At 36.4% G+C, this 21,678-nt stretch overlaps 1 protein-coding gene across 1 annotated transcript; it reads right to left on the reverse strand.

Annotated features, from left to right (window-relative positions):
* Positions 1 to 13,072: 13,072 nt before the first annotated feature.
* Positions 13,073 to 21,200, reverse strand: LOC121764688 (glucose-6-phosphate isomerase, cytosolic). The gene is made up of 24 exons (XM_042160709.1): positions 21,094 to 21,200; positions 20,724 to 20,774; positions 20,561 to 20,637; positions 20,375 to 20,456; positions 20,215 to 20,262; positions 19,488 to 19,643; positions 19,312 to 19,408; positions 19,141 to 19,183; positions 18,509 to 18,576; positions 18,334 to 18,418; positions 17,695 to 17,743; positions 17,207 to 17,279; positions 17,034 to 17,094; positions 16,028 to 16,094; positions 15,635 to 15,691; positions 15,488 to 15,541; positions 15,267 to 15,395; positions 14,849 to 14,912; positions 14,665 to 14,738; positions 14,391 to 14,444; positions 14,240 to 14,308; positions 13,967 to 14,056; positions 13,757 to 13,864; positions 13,073 to 13,381 (listed from the first exon to the last, which is right to left on the reverse strand). Exons 2-24 carry the CDS (start codon positions 20,772 to 20,774, stop codon positions 13,331 to 13,333), a joined length of 1,707 nt encoding a protein of 568 aa, XP_042016643.1. The 5' UTR covers positions 21,094 to 21,200; the 3' UTR covers positions 13,073 to 13,330.
* Positions 21,201 to 21,678: the final 478 nt, after the last annotated feature.

Here is a 21,678-nt window from a genome sequence, read left to right on the forward strand (position 1 = left end):
ATGCTTTAGCATATAAAATCCCAAAAACATGCTCACTACGGAATTAGCCAATTTACCTCGATGATTCAATCAAGAATCGATGATGGCTTGCTCCGTCTCCACGTGAAGACCTTCAGTACTCGACCTCTGAAATTCTGACTGGTGTCCCGGACTGTATGCTGATATTTGTGTGGGAAAATCTCACCAGAATACTAGGACTCGAATAACGAAGACAGAACTCAGCTCACGAAGGGAGCAATTGCAACCTTTCACGATAGGTAGTCTAGGTCTATCTGGGTTGTGAAATTCTTATTTTTTTTTTCTTTGTTCAGGACTGACCGCGTACCTTAAATTGAGCTTTCTTTGTTCAGGACTGACCGCGTACCTTAAATTTAGCGCAGCCCACAACCGGTCTACTAGAACAAAGACTTAGACTTGTGTTATGTTCGCTTATACATTTAAATATGCAATAAACATCCATTAATTGTAAAACATAATAACATTATGACAAAAATAATCTATTGCATTCATTGAAAAATAATTATTAGAAAGGTGATTTCTATTATACAAACCCTCACACTATGTTAATAGTTTCAGATCAAATCTGTCACCCAATATACAAGATAATGTAGCCGAATCTCAGCGAAAACCCAGCCGTCCAACCCAACCATCGTCAGGTTCTCCACAAACCAATCAACCTATTTAACATGCACATAAATCAAATTTCATCTATCCGATTATACAATTGTAGAGCCATTTTGTCATTTTTGAATATTAAATAAAAATGATGACTTTCAAATCTAGCATTCTCAAAATTAAAGAAAGATTAATCATGTTATTTCTAGAATCTTTAAAGAATTGGTAGGCAGAAACTACAATATATTTGGCAGTTCAGAGGAGAATTAAGGAGACAGCGGATCAGCTCGAGCGAGAACTGATGAAAAATACTAACCTTAAAATTAAGTTGAGTTTCCCTCTTGTGAAAGAAGTACCACCATTGATAACACATATCATTGCTGCTTCTACAGATTTTACACAAGTTATGATCGCAATGAAATTAGATAAGGAGAGAATTGATAAAAAAAACACACACTAACTGACTAACCTAGTAACCAAGTTAGGGTTCCCTCTTGTGAAAGAAGAGGAGTGAGTAACAACAGCAAATTTTAATCCATCACTCTAAACTATCAATCTCTCTGGTTATTCTCACATCTCACAACCAGCTACTACTCATCAATTTTAACAATAAATATAGTATTGCTATAAAAGAACAATAAGTGGAGTACAAAATCCATGTTCAAGGGTAAGCTTTAGTACTATGCACTTGGGGAACCTGTAAACACAACCATGAATAGATGCACCTACAATCACAACCGTGGACATGGCTTATTGATTAGAGTAAATCATCTATCTCTGTTGATTAGTAGATACACACCTAACACAACCCAACTCCGACAAACTCACAATTTTACATCAACTCTCAACCTTTTTACACGAAGAATTGTAAAATACTAGTACTACTAAAATTTTCAATATATTAAGAATGCAAAACCTACAAATTCTGCACCCATACATATATTAGTATACTCCCTTTCAAATTATTCTTTAATTTCCACTTCTATTCATAGATATAGACAAATGAAGTCACTGCATCGGAAAAAATAATTCAATCGCAGCAATTTCCTTGCAAACAGATGACTAAGAAAATTCATAAACAAAGACGAATGATAATTTTCGTAAATGTGATATTTTTCGAATCATGTCAAAAAAATCGAACCTTGAATCCCCCAGAAGCTGCGAATACTCAAGAATTATATGTTGTGCAAATTTCTGCAACTGGCCGTGTAAATCAGTATCTTGATGAAATTGGGGATCAATCATCAATGGAATGAAAATTAGGATTTGGGGATTATTTGAAATCGAGGGCGGTAGAAGGTGAATTTGGGAGAGAGGGAAATTGAAATAGTTTAGCGCTTCTTGTTTTACTTTGTTTATTTTAGTAATGGTTTTTTATCTTAAAATTTTAAGTTAAAAGTGTGGCTAAAAGGGTCTCATTGTGGCATTTATTTAAAACGTAGTAATATTGATTGAAATAAACGTAGTGAAACGCTGGTGTATTGATAAGCAATCTTTCATGGCAATGTTTGCAAAGTGTCAGTAGTAAAGTGTAGTAATAGGCAATTTTTCTAGTAGTGTGTGTTTACAGTTTGAAAATGGCTATGTGTTGAACATGAAGGATGTGAGATATGTGCCTGAATTGTGCTATAATTTGATGTCATGTACTGCCCTAGAAAACTCTGGCATGAGTGGTAAATGGGGGGAAGGAAGCGTGAAAATCTGTAAGGGTTCCATGTGCCTGTTCAAGGCAAAAAGAAAATGTGGCTTGTATGTCTGTAATGTTGTGCCTCTGACTTGTGAAAAAGCCTATGCTAATGTGGTAAATTCTGACAAATTGTTGTTGTGGCATAATAGGCTAGGTCATATGAGTGAAAAGGGCTAAATATTTTTAAAAAACATGCAATATTGTCTGATTCTGATGTTCATGGGAATATGGCTTTCTGTGACACATGTGTTTTAGGTAAACAACATAGAGTTTCTTTTCCCACTCCTGTGCCTGCAAACATTAGTAAGAATGTCTTGGAATACTAGCATATGGATGTCTGGGGCCCTGCTTCTGTGTCTTCCCACTCTGGATCAGTGTATTTCCTGTCAATTATTGATGATTTTTCAAGAAAAGTCTGGTGTTTTCTTCTGAAGCACAAATATGATGTTTTTGGAAAATTTGCTACTTGGAAAACCTTTATTGAGGCCATCAGAACTGACAATGGTTTGGAGTTTTGTAACAAACAATTTGATGAATTGTGTGTTGGTTTTGGCATTAAACGACATAAGACAGTTCCTTATACCCCACAGCAAAATGGGGTTGTTGAGAGAATGAATAGGACTTTACTTGATAACGTGAGATGCATGCTAGCTAAATCTGGTTTGTCCAAAAAAATTTGGGGTGAAGCTTTGATGACTGCTACTTATCTTGTGAATAGATCTCCATCTGTACCTTTGCAAGGACAATGTCCTGAGTATGTGTTTAATGGGAAATCGCTTGACCTTTCTAATCTAAGAGTGTTTGGTTGTTCTGCTTTTGTGCATACTAAAACAGATAAACTTGAACCTAGATCTAGAAAAGGTGTTTTTTTTGGATATCCTGAAGGTGTGAAGGGGTATAGGATATGGCTAAGAGATGACCAAGGTTTAAGGTCATTATTAGTAGGGATGTTGTGTTTAATGAAACTGAGTTCCCCTGCTTGCAAATGGCTGAAAACCCTACTCCACAGAATGTGGACAGTGACCCTCTTATTGAGGTGGAGCCCATAGAAACACCCACTGATGTGGAGCATCCAGAGGATGCTCCAATTGAGGTGGAGCAGCCATATTGGAACTGTACTCCAATCTATACTCCTAATGAATCACCTAATGAGGTGGGTCTGCAAGATAATGATGTAAATGTGCCCTTACATGATAATATAGACAATACTGCTAACTTGCCTGGTAGTCCTGTTTGTAATCCTCCTGTTATGCATGTCCAGAATGTTTTAAATTACCCTTCAGGTGTTCAAAATGCTATTGATACTCCAAACCTGAATGATTATATCTTATCTAGAGATAGACCTAGAAGACAGATTCAGAAACCTGCTAGATATGATGGTTATGTGGGGTTGTTTCCTTAATAAACTTAGCTTTTAATGTTCATGAATTTGATGGGGATGAGCCTCAATCTTATAAGTAGGCTACTAAGTCTAAGTTCTGGAATGAATGGCATAAAGCCATGTTAGAAGAAATGAACTCCTTGAAAGTTAATTTAACTTGGATACTTGTTCCTCTGCCTCTGGGAGTCTCTGTTGTTGATTGCAGGTGGTTGTATAAACTCAAAAGTGAGGTGGAGGGTTTGAGATACAAGGCCAGATTAGTGGTCAAGGGTTTTACTCAATAAGAGGGGGTAGATTACACTGAAATATTTGCTCCTGTTGTTAAATTTACTACTGTAAGGTTAATGCTCATGCTCACTTTGTGTGCTCACTTTGATTGGGAATTGAAACAAATTGATGTTAAAACTGCTTTCTTGCATGGTGATTTGGATAAACCTATCTACATGAAACAGCATGAAGGCTTTGTTGATCCTAAGATTCCCAATCATGTATGTTTGCTTAAAAAGGCATTGTATGGTTTGAAAAATTCCCCTAGACAGTGGAATATTAAGTTTAATACCTGCATGCATAATTTAGGCTTTGTTAGAAGTACTTTTGATACTTGCTTGTATGTTAAAAACTTGAATACTGTTGCTCCTGTCTTCCTTCTGTTGTATGTGGATGACATGTTGATAATGGGTCCTTGTTTGAATACCATAACTGCTGTGCAAACTGCCTTGAGTGAGAATTTTGACATGAAAGACCTAGGGGATGCTCAGAAGTTATTAGGAATTAATATTTTCAGGAATAGAAAAGAGTGTGTACTTGTTTTGCATCAAGAACCCTATGTGCTCAAAATTCTGAAGAAATTTAACATGTTTGATGCCAAGCCAGCTTCAGTTCCTTTAGCTGCTCATTTCATGTTGAGTAAAGACTTGTGTCCCAAATCTGATCATGATATCAATGCCATGAAAAAGGTTCCATATGCTAATGCTATTGGATCTGTGATGTATTTGATGGTTAGTACTAGGCCTGATATTGCCTATGCTATGTCTTGTTTGAGTAGATACATGTCTAATCCTGGTCCTGTTCATTGGGAATCCTTAAAGTGGGAAGCCTTAAAGTGGTTGTTAAGATATCTGAAAAATACTGCTAAGTATGGACTGTGTTATTCTAGATGTGAAGATGGTGTAAAACTGACTGGTTATGTTGATTCCAACTATGCTAATGATAAAGATAAAGAGGAAGTCCACCACCTCCTATGTCTTTACTATTTGCAGGTCTTGCATAAGTTGGAAGTCACAGCTGCAGCATATTGTGGCTCTGTCCACTACTGAATCTAAGTACATTACCATTACTGAGGCAATGAAGGAGGCTGTGTGGTTACAGGGAGTGCTCTCTGAACTCAATTTTATGAAAACTCCTCCTGTTGTGTTTTCAGATTCTCAGTCTGCCATTCAATTGTGTAAAAATCCAGTCTTCCATGATAGAACTAAGCACATTGATGTTAGGTTTCACTACATCAGAGATATTGTGGAAAAGAATGAGGTTTCTCTTTTAAAAGTACACACTGATAAGAGCACAGCTGACATGGGGACTAAATGCTTACCTCTTGAAAAACTTATTTTCTGCATTAAGTATCTGCATTTTGACCTAGGATAGTTGCATGTCCCGACCTCAGTCTCTAAGCCTACTATGGTAAGGGTGGCTAGTGGCTGGAGGCACTAAGTCCTCAAGGCTAATGGGTGTCAGCCCCTCTGGAGTCTTGTAGGCAAACCTGGCTGCTTCCCTATGCAAATGAACTTTGTTGTTTGGTGTTGTGGGAACTGCCTTGTAGGCAATGATGAATTTAAACCTTAGTTAATAGTGCAATTGGTTTCCCAAAAATAATGTCCAAGGTGGAGTATGTTGATTGTATGGGCTGTTTAGTTGGTGGACTATTATTATTGGGCCTGGGAATTATTCTGGCCCATGTAATGTGTGGGCTGTTGTGTTGCCCTAGCCCACTCACGGATTGATATACCCTCTCTCTCCACTCCACCGCCTTACTTCACTCTGCACTCTCTCTTTTTCTCTATCTCTCGAGTCTTTTGAGTTTCCCTTGGGCTTTCTTCTCTGATGATTCTCTGGTTGTTCCACGGTGGTTTATCACGAGTGTTTGTGTGATTAAACGTGTGTGTGGGTGAGAGATAAGCAATTACTTCGGTTGCTTGAGTTCCAGAGGAGTTAGGGTTTCTTGTTGAGAGGTTTATGTGGTTGTGAGCTTCGAGAGTGGATAGATCCGGTGTAGTGGAGTGGTTTCGGGTTGTAATCCGTGGTGTGTGAAGAGTTTCACGGTTGGATTCAACGTTGCTCCCTTGGATCGTTGTTTTGGTGAATAGATATGCACTATTAGCGGGTGGCTGAGCCATAGCTTGTAGATCTATGCGATTCCTTTGTTCTCTCTCTTATTACTGCATATTTTGTTTTGATCCGAAAGGATCTTTCATTTTCTACTAACTAGGGTTTCTAGTGTGCAGGGTTCTCGGTTGATCTTGAGGATTCTGGTCCAAGAGTGCAGTGTCTGAGTTCATTAGCTTGCGTTAACTGTAATAGCTATTGTTCTTGTAATATCAGTCGCGTGGTTAATAGTTTGACTGAGGTATCTTGTAAACAAGACCAAAGAGGTCTCGGTAAATAGTGAATCCAAAGCTAGTCTGATCGCTACAGTATGGATAACCCTCCCCCTTATAAGGCCTTTTAAGGGGTGAGTGGCTCATTTCTAATAATGTAGAAATCTTCTCTAACCATACACCAAACACAAACTCATTTTTGGTGTTTTTTTGTGAAACAATACTAAATATGATGTTACTGCAAAAAATTTGTGATACAAAAACTCAAAAATGGTGTAAATTTTGAATTTGGTGTAAATGGTTGGAGTAAAACTACATTTTGGTGTGACGGATACTAGAAAATGGATTTGAGTTTGGTATAAATGATTGGAGATGGTCTTAGTTTTTTTGTTGTTGAAATTTTAGCAAGTTCAAAACAAATTTCGAAGTTTAAATTTAAACAATACCGTCGATTTTGTCAATTATATGATGAATGAATCATATGGAGCTCAAGGGAAGGACGGGTTTGGTCTAAATGGCGGTCGACAAGTGGGGCAGGTGAAGCTCTTGGATCAATGCAGTGAGCATGAAACTGATGTTGGCAAGCAGGAAGCACTGTGCAGACTTGCAGGTAGCTTAGATTCTCCAGGCAGATGGCGCAGATCGAGCCTCCTCCCTTGTTGTGGTTGTGGCAGAGGCAAGTTATCTCTCTTGCAGCTCTTCAACTGATATGTGGAAATAGGATGAGCTGTTGTTCGAGTAGTACTCTTCGTCTTGGCTTATGAAGTCGATGATCAGGTAGCAGCACATCACGTAGACGATGAGGATGCCGACGATGCAGAGGAATGAGAGAGGCGGAGGGAGCTCAGGCAATGACCATACCATTATTTGTTGATCATGTTAGTTCCAAATTGGATGTTTATAGAATAAATGATGTGGTATGTATTTCAAGTAATATTCTTGATTGTTTGTATCCTTTGCTTGTTTTAGAATTCTTGTGGGATATTCATTTTTTTTTTATTTTTTATTTTATGTGTAGGTCAAGAATCACCAAAGAACATGCCATTTTTTGTCTTGCCATTAAACTAATACCATATTTAATCCATCACTTTTATAAAAGTTTAGATTTCTGAATTCACAAGGACTTTCTTTTATAACCCATGCCTCCCACCGCGTCATAACTTCCTGACAGGATGAAACACTATCATCCCCTTCATTTTATCCTTTAAAATTATATATTTTTTTCCGTTTTGGTATGTCCCTTAAATTACAAACTCTCTACTCCTTCGTCTCTGAAAATTTATAACATTTCATTTTCTGCACTCATTTTGAAAAAATAATAATAAATAGTTAAAGTGAAGAGAGAATAATGTAGAGAAAAACTCTCATCTACGTTATTCTCTCTCTTACTTTATCTTCTCTCCACTTTAGCTATTTATTATCATTTTTCTAAAATGAGTACAGAAAATGAAATATGACAAATTTTCAGAAACGAAGGGAGTATTTTAGAAAAAAAAAATTCTCTTTAATAAAGTATGATTCATTCTCCACTAATAATGTTTCAATTAATTTTTGTTTCTATCTTATTCTTACTTTACTAATTGTGCATTAAAACTTATACTCGTGACTGATCCTTTTTTGGCTCAAACGCAAATTTCTACTTCACTTATTTTTAACGGCAAACAGATCCTTACGTTGCTTAGACCTAGCTAGGCATGCACAAATCGACCCGGCCCGGCGGTTAACCGCCGGTTCGGGCCCGCCGGTTCATGAACCGGAACCTGGCCCGGAACCGGCAGAAGGGTTGAAGGGTCGGAAGGGCAGGTTCAGGTTCGGCAATATATTGAACCTGAACCGGCGGTTCGGCGGTTCGAACCGCCGGTTCAAAGGGTTAAATAGTGTTTCGTAGGTTAGGGGTTCGTAGGGTTCGCGTAGGGGTTTAGTATAGCCGTTGGAACCGGCGGTTCGCGGGGTAAACCGCCGGTTTGTCGGGGTAAACCGCCGGTTCGGGAGCCGGTTTCTGACGGTTCCGGCAACTTTTCAGAGGCTAGGCCGTAGGGTCAGTGTGTAGGCCTGCAAAACCGGTCAGAAACCGCCGGTTTTCGGTCAGAAACCGGCGGTTTTCTGACGGAAACCGTGGACAACCCGCCGGTTTAGGGTTGAACCGCCATATGTTTTTGTATATGCAAAAACAATTACATAATTGTATTTGTATATACTCTAGTCGATGAAGTATATTTCTCTATACGGCTAAATGAGGGAAACTTTTGACAATTCTACTATATTTGTTGGTTGTTAGACGAAACTCAACATTTAAAGTTGAATTGCTAAAGGTGTCCTTAATTTAGTTATGTAGAAAGATCTTCTTCGCCGGTTAAGAGTATATATATAATACACTTATACGTTTAAGAACTTCAACATCGTTTCTTGTCATTTGTAATTAGTTCTTCACTAGTAGTCTCATTTGTATTTAAATTTTGTTTAAGACTTCAAGACCGCCATATGTTTTCAATTTGTAATTGTTGTAACTTGTAACGTGTAATTTGTAAACATGCAATTTCAATAAAATTGCAACTTTAGCCGTATTTTTTTCAATTTTATTTACTCACATTGCATACAAAAACAAACTTGAAAAGTGTAATTTAATTTGATTAAAATTGAAAAGTTGAAAAATGCAAAAAAAAAAAAATCGTCGAACCGCCGAACCGGCCCGGAACCGACGGTTCAAGCCGAAAACCGGCGGTTTTGAACCGCCGCGTAACCCGCCGGTTTTTTGAACCGGAACCGGAACCGCCGGGAGCTAGGCGGGCCGGTTCAGGTTCGGCAATTTCTCGACCCTTGAACCGCCGGTTCGGGCCCGGAACCGGCGGTTTACGACCCTTGTGCATGCCTAGACCTAGCTAGTTGACATTTCGTTTCGAGATATCATCATATAAGTCAAAAGAATATTACAGGTTGACTTCATAGACATAACGGCAACCATAATCCACCATCACATGTTTATATCTTGTAAGATGAATAAACTCTTCTTTCCAATTTTGCTCATTTCCTAAGATAAAAGTGCAATTAACATTTCGATTTTACTCAAAAGGGGTGTTTACTAGTTATGTACTAATAAAAAATTTAATTGAGGTATAACTCCCTCCATCCCCGGGTGTTGAGCTTTAATTTGAACACTGTCAAAAAAAAAATATTTAGTTGGTTAAGTAAAAAGAGACTGAGTACAAGTAAATAAACTAAATTAAGTACTCCTTCCGTTCTATAGAAATATGTTAATTGGGGTTACCAAAAGTTTTAATGTGTAATTGATAAAATAAAATAAAAGGAGAAAAATAGTTGGGATAATGCAGTGGATGTTGGAGTTCATATATGATAAAGTTAAAAAAAAAGAGAAAAAATTGTCAGAAATGAGAAATGAATATGGAGGGAGGATGAGATAAACAATGATAAACAAAATAAAATAGGAAAAAGTGAAAAATTATAAGAAAATAAAGATAAGTCAGTTGAATTTTGATGAAAATAAAAATAACCCAAAAAAGGAAGATTGTTGATTCATGTAATTGGATAAGGTTTCATTGTTAAAGCTGAAGTCCACTTGCTCCAACTGCATCTGTTTAAGAGGAATTCAAACCTATCAGCAAATGTTGAAGACCATCGTCACATCAGATAACACGATTTCCTTTTTAGTTTGTCCCAAATGAGATGGCACATTTCCTTTTTTGGAAACTTTCTCTCTCCAATTAATACACCCAACCATTTTTTCTCATTCCAATTAAAATGTTCATCTCTCTTTCTCTCTCTAATTTAAGACTTGCACCTACTTTTTCTCTCTCCAATTAAATACATTAACCAATAACTCCTAAAATCTTGTACCAGCCAAGAGATGTGTCATCGTAGCCGAAACAGAGGGAGTGGTTCTTATGTGGTAATGGTCTTCAACATCTGCTGATAAGTTCGAATTCCTCCGCAACAAATGCAGTTGGAGCAAGTGGACTTCCGCTTGAACAATGAAACCTTACCCACTTTCCATGAATCAACAATCATGCATTAACAAATATAAATAGAAAATAAAGTAAGAAAATTCGGACTATTACTCATTAAATTCTGGTTTTGCATACCAGATTTTAATCTGTCTACTCCCTCCGTCTCAAAAAAACATAAACATTTGAGATTGTAAGGAAATTAATGCATAATTGATAAAGTAAGAGAGATGATGAGAAGGATAGTTATAATAGTGTTACTAAATAGTGGGACTCATATTATTATTAGTGTTATGAGCCCTAGTGGTATAAGATGTAAATAAAATGATGTGTATGGGTAATAAGTTTAAGAGAACTTTCCATAAATGAAAATGAGATAATTTTATGGGACATGACGAAAAAGGAAAATGTCCTTATTTTATGGGATGGATGTAGTACAAATTACCAACTATTGATTTGTTTTAAGGCAAAACACATCCTTAAGTCCTTATACTTTGATTGTTTATTTCAATAAGTTCTTATACAATTTTGTCGTTTTAGTAAGTCCTTGTATGAACATAACATAAATATAAAAAAAAAGATAAAAACAAAAAAACCAAAGAATTCCAATTCGTTAAAAGAAATTTATTATTTGATTATTTGAAGTTCGAATATTCAAAAAATTAATATATGATGTGTTATGTATAACGGAAAATTAACGGTTTCCGTCAAATAGGGATTGGAATATATCGAATATAAAAGTATAAGGACTTACTAAAAAAATTATAAGGACTTATTGAAATAAACAATCAAAATACAATGACTTAAAGATGTGTTTTGCCTTTGTTTTTATTTTGTAACCAATCAAAATTTTATAACTTATATGAATTTAACAAATGTTTTTTTTTAATTTAGTATAATACTCCCTCCTTCCCAATAAATGTAAAACATGTTGGAATCGTGTTTGGTCAATGGACTTTGACCAATAATAAATGTGACGAGACATTTAATTTTTGTAAAATTAAATGTAATAGCGACGATCTACTTTCGGAGTAGATGACCGTGGTATATTCATTTTCTCTAAACCGATTCGCGGCGAGTGAGAAATTATAAATTAAAGTTTGTCACAATTGTGAGCTATAAAGGAGCTATGAGATAATATCAATAGATTAATTAAAATATTTAATTATCCCACATTGGTGGAGAGAACCTTATTAAACATGTATTTAATAAGATGAATTATTATGTGTAATAATTATAGTGGACTAAGATGGGCAGTAGAGCCCATGCGTGCACACTGGCTCGTCACGAGCCGCGAGACTTGCTCAGTGCACTGTGTCCCGTGACCCGTGCTCGGCGCCCCGTCTGCCGGGTGCAATGTGTCAAAAGGTTCACGATGGACCCGACACACAACGGGAGCTAAAAGGTCCACGACGGACCCCGACGTATAGCGGGTCCCAAACGGTCCACGATGGACCCCGACGCATCGTGTGCCAAAAGGTTCATGATGAACCCCGTCGAGTAGCGTGTCCAGATGCATCAGTTTCCTCCAGCTCCCGTAACGGGTTGTAACCCTCGGCGGTTCCAGTCAACCCATAATGGCATGCTTAATGCCTGCATTGATTCCACCTCCACGTGCATTAGACTTGGCCTATAAATATGCTTGCATCCATTGCATTCCCTACACAACACAACCATAAGCAAACTTAGCATATCATTTGCATAGTTCTCTCCCTCTCGCTGCATAGTCATTAGACTTGGCCTATAAATAGGCTTGCATCCATTGCATTCCCTACACAACACAACCATAACCAAACTTAGCATATCATTTGCATAGTTCTCTCCCTCTCGCTGCATAGTCTTCCGTTAAAACTCTGCCCTCACCATCATTCAGTTCGCCGGAGCTTGTTCTACTTGTGGTGCTGCAACGAACAAGACAAAGCCGTTTTATCTTTGGGGACGACACGTCAATCCGAGAGCACTACCGGGGCGTATCTCGTCTTGCGGAAAGAGGACTCCTTGACTCGGTTTACAAATTACATCTACGGTTTATAGTTTCTGATTTATATTTTCGTTTCAGTTTATTTCTGTTTAATTTCTCCATTCTTCATTGGGTTTTATTTGGCCCGGTTAGTGTTTATCTCTGTATCACAGTATTCCATCCAACAAAACATTTGGTTTTTGGAATGAGATATTATAAAATGTTATTTTAAGAGTAAATGAGGGGAGAGTAAAGTAAGAGAGAATAAAAAGTAGAGATGATATTGTGTTCATTATAGGAAATATTTTATTTTTTATGGGACAGCCTAAAAACAAAAACATTTTATTTTTAATTGGACAAAGGGAGTAAGATTTTGTTTCACTGTCTAAAATATAATGTCTTTTTAGTTTACGTTTAATAATGCCACATAAGTAAATCATGAAACTATGTTAGTGCCGAAGTCATGATTAGCTACAAAATCATAAGAAGTTATTCATTTTGTTGCAAAATTAGAATAAATCAATAATTTGATAATTTATAAGCAGACTTTAAAGTTGGCATACAAAATTAAAATTTGACAAAAATTTAAGAATTTACAAACAAAGAACCCTTTTTTTATCTAATTGAAATAAATATCAGTAACAGTTTTAAAATACTACTAATCAGTTTTACCAAAATTTCATTTAATAGTTTTGTATTATCGTCGAATTCATAACAATGGACAGAAGGGGGGTGTTTTTTATTACTTAAATTTTATTTGGTTTTCATGTAACGTTGCTTGTCTCTACACCCAAAACGTGGGTAATATCTGTATGCAGTATTTTTTTATTACCTTAGCGAAGTTATTGGCTTAGCTAATGTTGAAATAAAGTCCAAGAATTTAAGTTTTAAATATCCCTCTTATTTGGATGAATAATTTAGTAAAATTTGTCTTGTACACCATGTTCCAAGTACAAGATAATACAAAGGGAAACTGCACAGCTACAGTTGCAGATAGTTGGATGTATTCCAGTAACTAAGTAAATTTTGTCCTTCAAGTTATGTAGTCATAGCAGCAAACCTAGCTCTTTATGCTGTTCCATTACAGGGGAACTCAAGTTGTGTTGAGCAGGATTATTTCTCCAGTCCGGTCGATTCTTACATCTTTGGCAAAACTGTGCAGTCCTCCTTCAGAACGTCCTTGCTCGCCTGTCACAAACGGCAAGCCTAGTCAGAAATGTTCTTTAAATCTAGGTTAGATCATATATAAATACCAAATCAGCTACAAACTTGCAACCATAGGTGGAACAGGTCGTCCCATAACAATCTTGCTTGTTCGGGTAAGATGTGATGAAACTAGTGTATGTTGAAATCTTATATTCAATTCTCATTCGATAACATTTTCATCCTATTTTGCTCATGGTAAGCTGCCTTGTTGGAGAAGCATAAGTAGTAAGTATAAGTAACGGATTGGCAGTCATTCTTAATGTTACTTAACCTAAAGCTAAAACCACATCCTGTCAACAATCATGAAGACCAATAGAATGAAAATGGATTTTTGATTGACAAATGATCGTGTCATACCTCTAGGTATCGCGTCAAGAGTGTAGCAGTACTGAAATTGAAGCCCTCAATTTGTTCTCCTTTCTTTCGAGATGCATGAAGCTGCTTCCTTACTTGAGTAGCCAGAGACTGATTTGTGATTTTGACCAGGTCGAAAAATTATGAGTTATTATGGATGAATCACAATGGTAAAGATTAGGCAATGGCTTAGCAAATAGTAGTAATTTGTACCTTTCCCAATTCTACACCCCATTGATCAAAAGAATTGATACCCCACACAAATCCTTCCACAGCAACTCTATGCTCATAAATTGCCAACAACTGCATATAACAGGCATTTACAAGATTAAATTCGCAGGTAAGATCTCATGTTCAAACAAGAACACTGCTATAGGACCAATATATAGTAGAATAAGATCAAATATTATGAAGTATACATTACGTTTCAAGCACATGAAGAAAATAATAGTGTGTATGGCTAACATCAACAACAAAATTTCTCACCTGTCCAATGTTGTAAGCATTCAGTGAAGGAAGAAGAAGGCTGAGAGAGGGTCGATTGCCAGAGAAAGTCTGCAAAAGTGCATAACTTCAGATCCAATATCGAACAGGCAGAAGCAGATAATCAAGTAAACTGGAAGCAAAATGAAATTACCTTGTGTGTAATAAGATTACTAGGAACATTCTCTTTCAACAGCTGTTCGGGAGTCTGGAAGAAAGTTGACAAATATTTAAATGCTGATATCCAGAAGCTTTAGTGATAAATTATGCAAGATATTAACAGGCAGAACCAACAAAAGAAAATAAAAGCAAAGGATGAGCTCAGACTGTCAATTACTCAATGTGATGAGGATCCATATCCCAGTGAACAAAAGAAAGTAGTAAACCTCAATCAAAGCTAAATACGTAAAAGAGGAATAATGTATCACCTTTCCATAAGCAAGTGCATCTGGCTGGGCAAAGAAGTTTGACATGAGCTCGTCGTGATTACTGACCAATTCGCCTGTAAAAGCAAGCTCTCTAAGTTATATGTTGCACGGATTGTTACCAGCTTTTATGAAAGCGCAAAGTCATATTAACACTAAAAGCAAATTAATGGGAGAAAAATAACACCTTTCAGGTAAACAGGTTGCTGACTCTTCACCACCCCAATAAAATCACAAGGAATAACACGACCCTGGATATTCACCAGTCAATTGGTTAAATCAATGATTCCAGAATATGTGACATCATATTTGCAAAATCAGGAAATGATGAAGTTAAATAATAGAACACTGGAGCTACTAATGGGTAGGCTCGGTGGCAATAAAAAAGCAAGCTAATTATAACAGAAACCAATGCAATCCGAACAATATCACACATCCAGCATGTTCCCTATTTTTTTATCCTTTCGAGCATGTACAAGAGATAGGTGGAAAAATATAAAGTTACAAGGTATCAAGCAAAACTAACAAAGCACGGCTACCAAGTTGGCATGTTCACTTTACTGTGAGAAACCGAGTGTGCTGATACAAGATGTCATGGTTGTTACCTGGTGAATTAGTTGGTAAAAGCTATGTTGTCCATTTGTTCCTGGCTCACCGAAATCAATCTCACCTGTCTCATAGGGAAGGGGCACACCATCAATTGACACACCTTTCCCATTGCTCTCCATGCTAACCTGAATAGATAATTTTTATAGCACATCAAGGCCGTACCTCAAATGCTAGAAACAAAAATATTAACTATCAAAACAGAGTCATCAGAACATACCTGCTGAATATGTGGTGCAAGTTTTTCCAGTGCTTGAGAGTAAGGTAAGATGGCCTGAAAAAATGAATAACTTGTTGCTCTTATGCTTAAGTTAAGCATCAGTATATGGAGAATATTCAAATAAACTTGGAGAGCTCATAAACATACTCTAGCAGGATAGCCAAGGAATGACACATTCCAAACACTCAGCAAGCCCAATAGAACCTGAAGGAACAATTTTTGCATAAATAGATAAGTGATATATACAAGAACATGCAACATAGTGTGCCAGAGAGATTTTTTTTTAAGTCAACAGATAAACAAGGAAAGAAAGGCTATCAAAAGATCAAGAAGCAAGGGAGGAGAGAAAAAATGGAAATCTATCATTATTACGATACTTAAACACAGCCATATATAAATACATTGGTGCTTCTTAGTTGGAAATGTGGAACTCGTCTTCAAATTTAATCTAGTCAGTAGTTGGAGAGAAGTTATCATAATGAATATGAAGAATTAGCACACTACAACATCAAAACTAAGCATTCTGCGAAAGAAACATACAGGTAAGTTTTTCTCGAAAGGTGCTGAATGGAAATGTTGATCAATACTTGAAGCTCCTTGGAGGAACCTTCATCCAAAGAGAAAAACAATAGAAATATCAGTTAACATGAAGTAAAGTAATACATCAGAGTTTCAGGATAAAAAATACTCCTTCTGTCCCATAATAATAGACACTTTTGGGATGGCATGAGTTTTAATGCACAATTGGTAAAGTAGAGGAGAGAGGTAGAAAGAAAATTGTGATTGGAGTATTGTTAGTAGAGAATGGAGTATTATGATACTTAATCACAAAAAATTACCAAAAACAGAGAGATTGTCTAATTTTATGGGACTGGGGGAGTATAAAGTATCTAAAACCAACAAACGGATATAGAAATTTTAATTTTCCTAGAAAGCAATAAGTAGAACGTTCCCAAATTGAAGGTCAATTAATGACTTTCTAGTCAATCCCAGGGCCCAAAAGAGAAGTTCATGCCAAGCTCCACCAACATCACCTCATCATGTAAGAAAAGGGAATATATATTTCATAAAGAAAAAACGAGGTTGCACTGAATTAAAAAGTGGTGTGTTATAATATTAAGAGTAATCTTGATGTAGAAAAAGTTGGAGGATAACTATTGGGCTGCAAGTATCGAGATAATAGAAACTTAAGTCAGTACCTTTGTGCTGATATAGAGTCCTAGCAATACCATTTTGATTCCTTTCAATTTCAGAAATGCTTAGGGCATTTTGTGTTCTTTTTCTTTATATATTTGCTTAGGCCTTAATTTAAAGTTGTTCAATTAACTACATTTTGGCAACAAAGACTCTTCGAATTTTTTATGATTATGTCTTTCAATTCATACTGTACCATGTCAAATGTCTCATTTAATGAAAAGAACATCCTATATTTTACTAATACATAAACCTTTCATATCATTGTCATCAATCAGAAAAAAATAAACTTATCAATCAGCGTCTTAGAATAATTTCATATCAGCCAAAAGAAAGCAGTGTATTACTGTACTTTTCAACAACTGCAAAACCATATTGTAGAGAGAGAGGCAATACTCCGACAGCACTGCAAACTGCAACCAGTGGTCCAGAAACCAATTAGCCATCCTCTAAATCAAGTATCAAGTATCAAGTATCAAGTATCAAGTATCAAGTATCAAGTATTTGACATAAAAGCAAACATACCACTGTAGCGTCCTCCCACCCAGTCCCAGAAAGCAAAAGCATTATTTGGATCAATGCCAAACTTTTCTACAAGCTGCATATAAAAGTAGTGGCATGTCTAATCAGCACAACCAAATAACGTTTAACCTGATCAGGAAAACTGCTTCCAGTTTTTACAACCATAATTCCTGTAAGAACGATCTGACTTGAAGCTAATTACAAAAACATGATTCCCTAGGCGCTCCATACAAGAAAAGTTTTATGTTTTATTGGCATTGATGCAAATAATTAGTCATGATGGTGGCTGATCCAAAGAAAAAGTTAGGGTCTGATATCAAAAAAAATTCGAGTATAATATATTTTCTCAACTGAAAAAATCAAAACAAAACAAAAGTAAAAAAATTCCATGACTCAAGAAAACTTGAAAATGAAATCATTGAACACACATCGGTTTTCATGCTCGAGTGAATTATAAATACACGGGAAGATAAAATGGAAAAGGTACTTACAGTTAGGTTAGTGCTGACAGAAACCATGTGTTTTGCGACTGCTTGAGGTCTGGAAATGGCACGTGAAGAGAGATACTGATCATAAGCCAAAGTGATACAGAATTTTTAACTGCAGGCTCAAATACTAATAGAGGCGGAGCCATTGAGGAGGGGAAGGGGGGTTAAGCTCCCATCAATAAAAACATTTAAATGTATTCTTATAAAATTTGGAAACTTTCAGGCATTTTATGTGAATCGTTGCACAAAAGCACCCTATCACAAAGTGACAAATGAACCATAGACAAAATGATTATCATAATCTCGAACCTAAGTTTAGAAAATCCAGCGCCCACCAACGATTTTATCTGCCTATGCCCCTAGATACTAAGCATAAATTAGATCTTACACAGTTCAGCAAGTGTGCAACAAGCAATTGACATAGAGTCCTCATTCTACATAATCAAATTCCTTGTAGTTCCTTTTGCAACAACTTTAACATGAGACACTTCCCTCCCAGATCTCTTAAACAACATTAGCAACCATAATAACCAGCAACTATATTTTCAATGCTAGTTTCACATTGTGGGAATCTAGTTAGTCAAAGTACTGAGGTGCAGTCTGAGATAATTGACTAGAAGTTCAATTTTGGAATGTTCTCACCCCAAGGCAGCTGAGATCCATTCCCTTACAGTCCGAGCATTAAGCATGGTCTCTGCTGTTGTGAAAGTTTTTGATACCACGACAACTGCAAAACATGAAAGCAGAAGGAAATACATTTAAATAGTTTGATTTATTTTTATTGGGAACTAAATAAGTAAATAAAGTGGAAATATACCTAATGTAGTTTCAGGATTCAACCCTGTAAGGTTCCTTGCAACATCAATTGGGTCGACATTTGCAAGGCTTCAATAGAAAAAGAAAAAACAATGAGACAAGAGCAGTATTCAGCTCAAATGCAACTGTTAATTGATATATACTTCAGTACATGACATAAGTGAGCACTCAAGCATCCCGTACAAAATGTCATTGGCCATTGAAAGAAAAATATAAATTCGAAAAAACTCAATATAATTTACGACAAACTACCCTCCACCAGTCCACCATACAAACAAACAAGAAGAAGAGAAAAAAAACAGGCAGCAGGGGTGACAACAAAGGCTTGCCATGGAAAGACAACCTCAAAAGTGAAACAAGAAAGATCAGAGAGAAAGAGAAAGATAATCTATTGCTTTTTCCTATATCTAAAACATGGCGTATTGAGTTTTCACTTAAAGCTATTGACAAAAAAGTAAACCCAGACTGAAAGGCTCTCTTGATAGTTGATACCGAACTGTCTTGAGGTTTCTATATAGGCTTAAAAACTGTTCTAGTTCAATTGCGATAATCAACATAAGATACGAGAATACAGACACACACAAAAATGATGCCATAACCAATAACCAATAACCAAGAAATATAGTTTCTTACAAATGTAGCTTTCGACCACTTGCCAATTGAGCAGCCTCTGGATCTGCATGATCATGTGAAGCATTAGTAATGTTTTATAGCATGCAAATGGATATCATTGGAGACATATGATTTTTCATCCGGGGAGCAAAAGTCAATACACAAGCGAAAATGTCTTTAGTATCGATTAACCTGTTTGAAGTGCTGTATGAACAAAAAGAGGGCCTAAAAAGCTTCCTCCAATTCCAATTGCAACAACATTTGTTAGCGCCTTCCCAGTGGCTCCAACCTTTAGAATTTTCAAAATGGGTAAATAAATCTATGATCCAACCAATAAAAGCTACTGCATATTTGGCGGCAAGGATTACCCAGGCACCACTGCGGACCCTCTCAGAAAATTCCTTAATCTTGTCAAGAACTTGCCAAACATCTGGTACCACATTTTTCCCATCACTGTTTATAACTGAGCCCCTTGGAGCACGAAGAGCTACGTGAAGGACAGATCTATTTTCTGTGCTGTTTATCTGATACACGAAATATCAAAACAAAGACTGGATGATGAATGTCAGAGAAACATATCTATTGTTCATCACTTAATTGTAATAAATAAATTATTTTCCGGTCACACTAGGTTCTGCCAATGTAAAGTTCAAATGACAGTGATGATTCTTGGAATATTTCCAATCTTAATCCTCAGTGCAGTAATGGAAAATGTATGAGAACTGCATGGTCTTTATTTATTAATAATAAGGATAATAATGGTCAGAGACATGACACAAAAGATACAAAATGGTTTGTGCGCATGCATCTTATTGCAATGATTTAAGACAGGCATTTCTTTGGCTTCTAACATTTTCAAGAAATAGCATTCATGTGGATTTCATGCTTTGGACATTCTCAGTTGTTTGCCTGAGAAAGAAAAGTAGGAATTTCAAGTTGTATTCTTTGTCTCTATATAAAAAATTTAACAAATACAGTACATAACTTTTGTAACATCTTTATTGACAGATGTGCAAGTGCAGGTAACATAAGGCAGTTTTCCAGAGACCATCTTACAAAGATTATATGTTAATAAGTCAGCAACGAAGAACTTACACGCTCTCCATTGAACATCAAGTTAATCTTTTCTTTCAGATGTGCTGCCTGGATCATCAGACCAGCTACCATAAATCAGAGTTCATAGTGCATATATGTACCAACGTACATGCGAGTCTCCCCCTTAATAATGACTATTGGAATTTCATGAATAACAAACCTCTGCTAATTTGTTGAGCTTAGTGAAAGTATCAACAGTAGCACATTGCCTCGAGTAATCCAACAATAACCCATCAAACTCACTGACAAGACAAAGAAATAAAATCCAAATTCTCATCAGCATTTTACATAAAACTCCACTCTCTATATGTAAACTTTAAACACGACGAGGGAACAAGCATCATACATCATCATGGACTGGCATCTCTTTGCATCGCTCATCAATTCACGCAGATGAGTCTTCTTAATGTCTTCAACATGGGCCTGAAATTCATGCATTAACTACCACACGAAGGGGCATAGCCACAACACTTCCAAAACACGGCTCAAACAAAAAAACATAGCATTACCCTCAAATCCTTCCACGCATCAGTTTCGCAGATTAAAGCTGACGTCGCCATCTACACAAATTCCACATTCAAAATCCCAAAGGTTCAGAAAACCAAAACATTGCATTGTATCTCACACCATCAATTCCAAAATAATCTAATGCAAATAATCTTTGTTATTAGACAGGTTCGTTAAAAAAATTAAGTTTCACCTATCGCTACTAAAGAGATAAAATCAGGTGGCTGAAACCATAAATTCATTACGTCCGCCATTAAAGCCAAAAGCAATCTGATTTACTTTTCAAAATTATCATTCACCGAAACTGAAATGGTGATCGTAGCTAAAATCAATCTAAAAGTATAGAAATAACAATTGTGAGAAGGAGAATACCGGTAGTCTGAAGTGAGATCAGCAATGAGAGGAGATGAAAACAGCGGATTCAGAAACTGGAAATGAAAAGCGAAATATACGATACAGACGAACAAGTCACGTGCTGAGCCTGATAAAGAAAAGAAAAAAAGTTTGAGAGGTCACGTGACAATCTGATACCTTTCACTTTCAAGGCTTTTTGGCCGGCGATTCCATTTTATCGGACGGCTGAGATTTGATGAATAGATAGTACTGCATCTGTCCCGGGCCTCCCGGCCTTTCTATTTCGGCACACAAATTTCGAAAGGGTATTTACTTCATCCGTCTATGAATAGAAGTCTCATTTTTTTTTTAGTTCATCCGTGAATAGGAGTTCTAGTTTACTTTATTAATAGGGTCGCACATTCCACTAACTCATTTCACTTTCATTTTAACTAGTAACATATATAAGTGAGACTCATATTAACATTTTTCCACCCATTTTTTAAATATTTCTTAAAACTCGTGCCGTTAAAAAATAAGACTCCTAATGGCAGATGGAGGAAGTATATTATTAAAGTAAAGTAAGAGAATAAAATAAGAAAAGAAAGGGAGAATAAAATTTTA

Source organism: Salvia splendens, chromosome 14, assembly GCF_004379255.2.
Source record: "Salvia splendens isolate huo1 chromosome 14, SspV2, whole genome shotgun sequence".
NCBI lineage: Eukaryota > Viridiplantae > Streptophyta > Magnoliopsida > Lamiales > Lamiaceae > Salvia > Salvia splendens.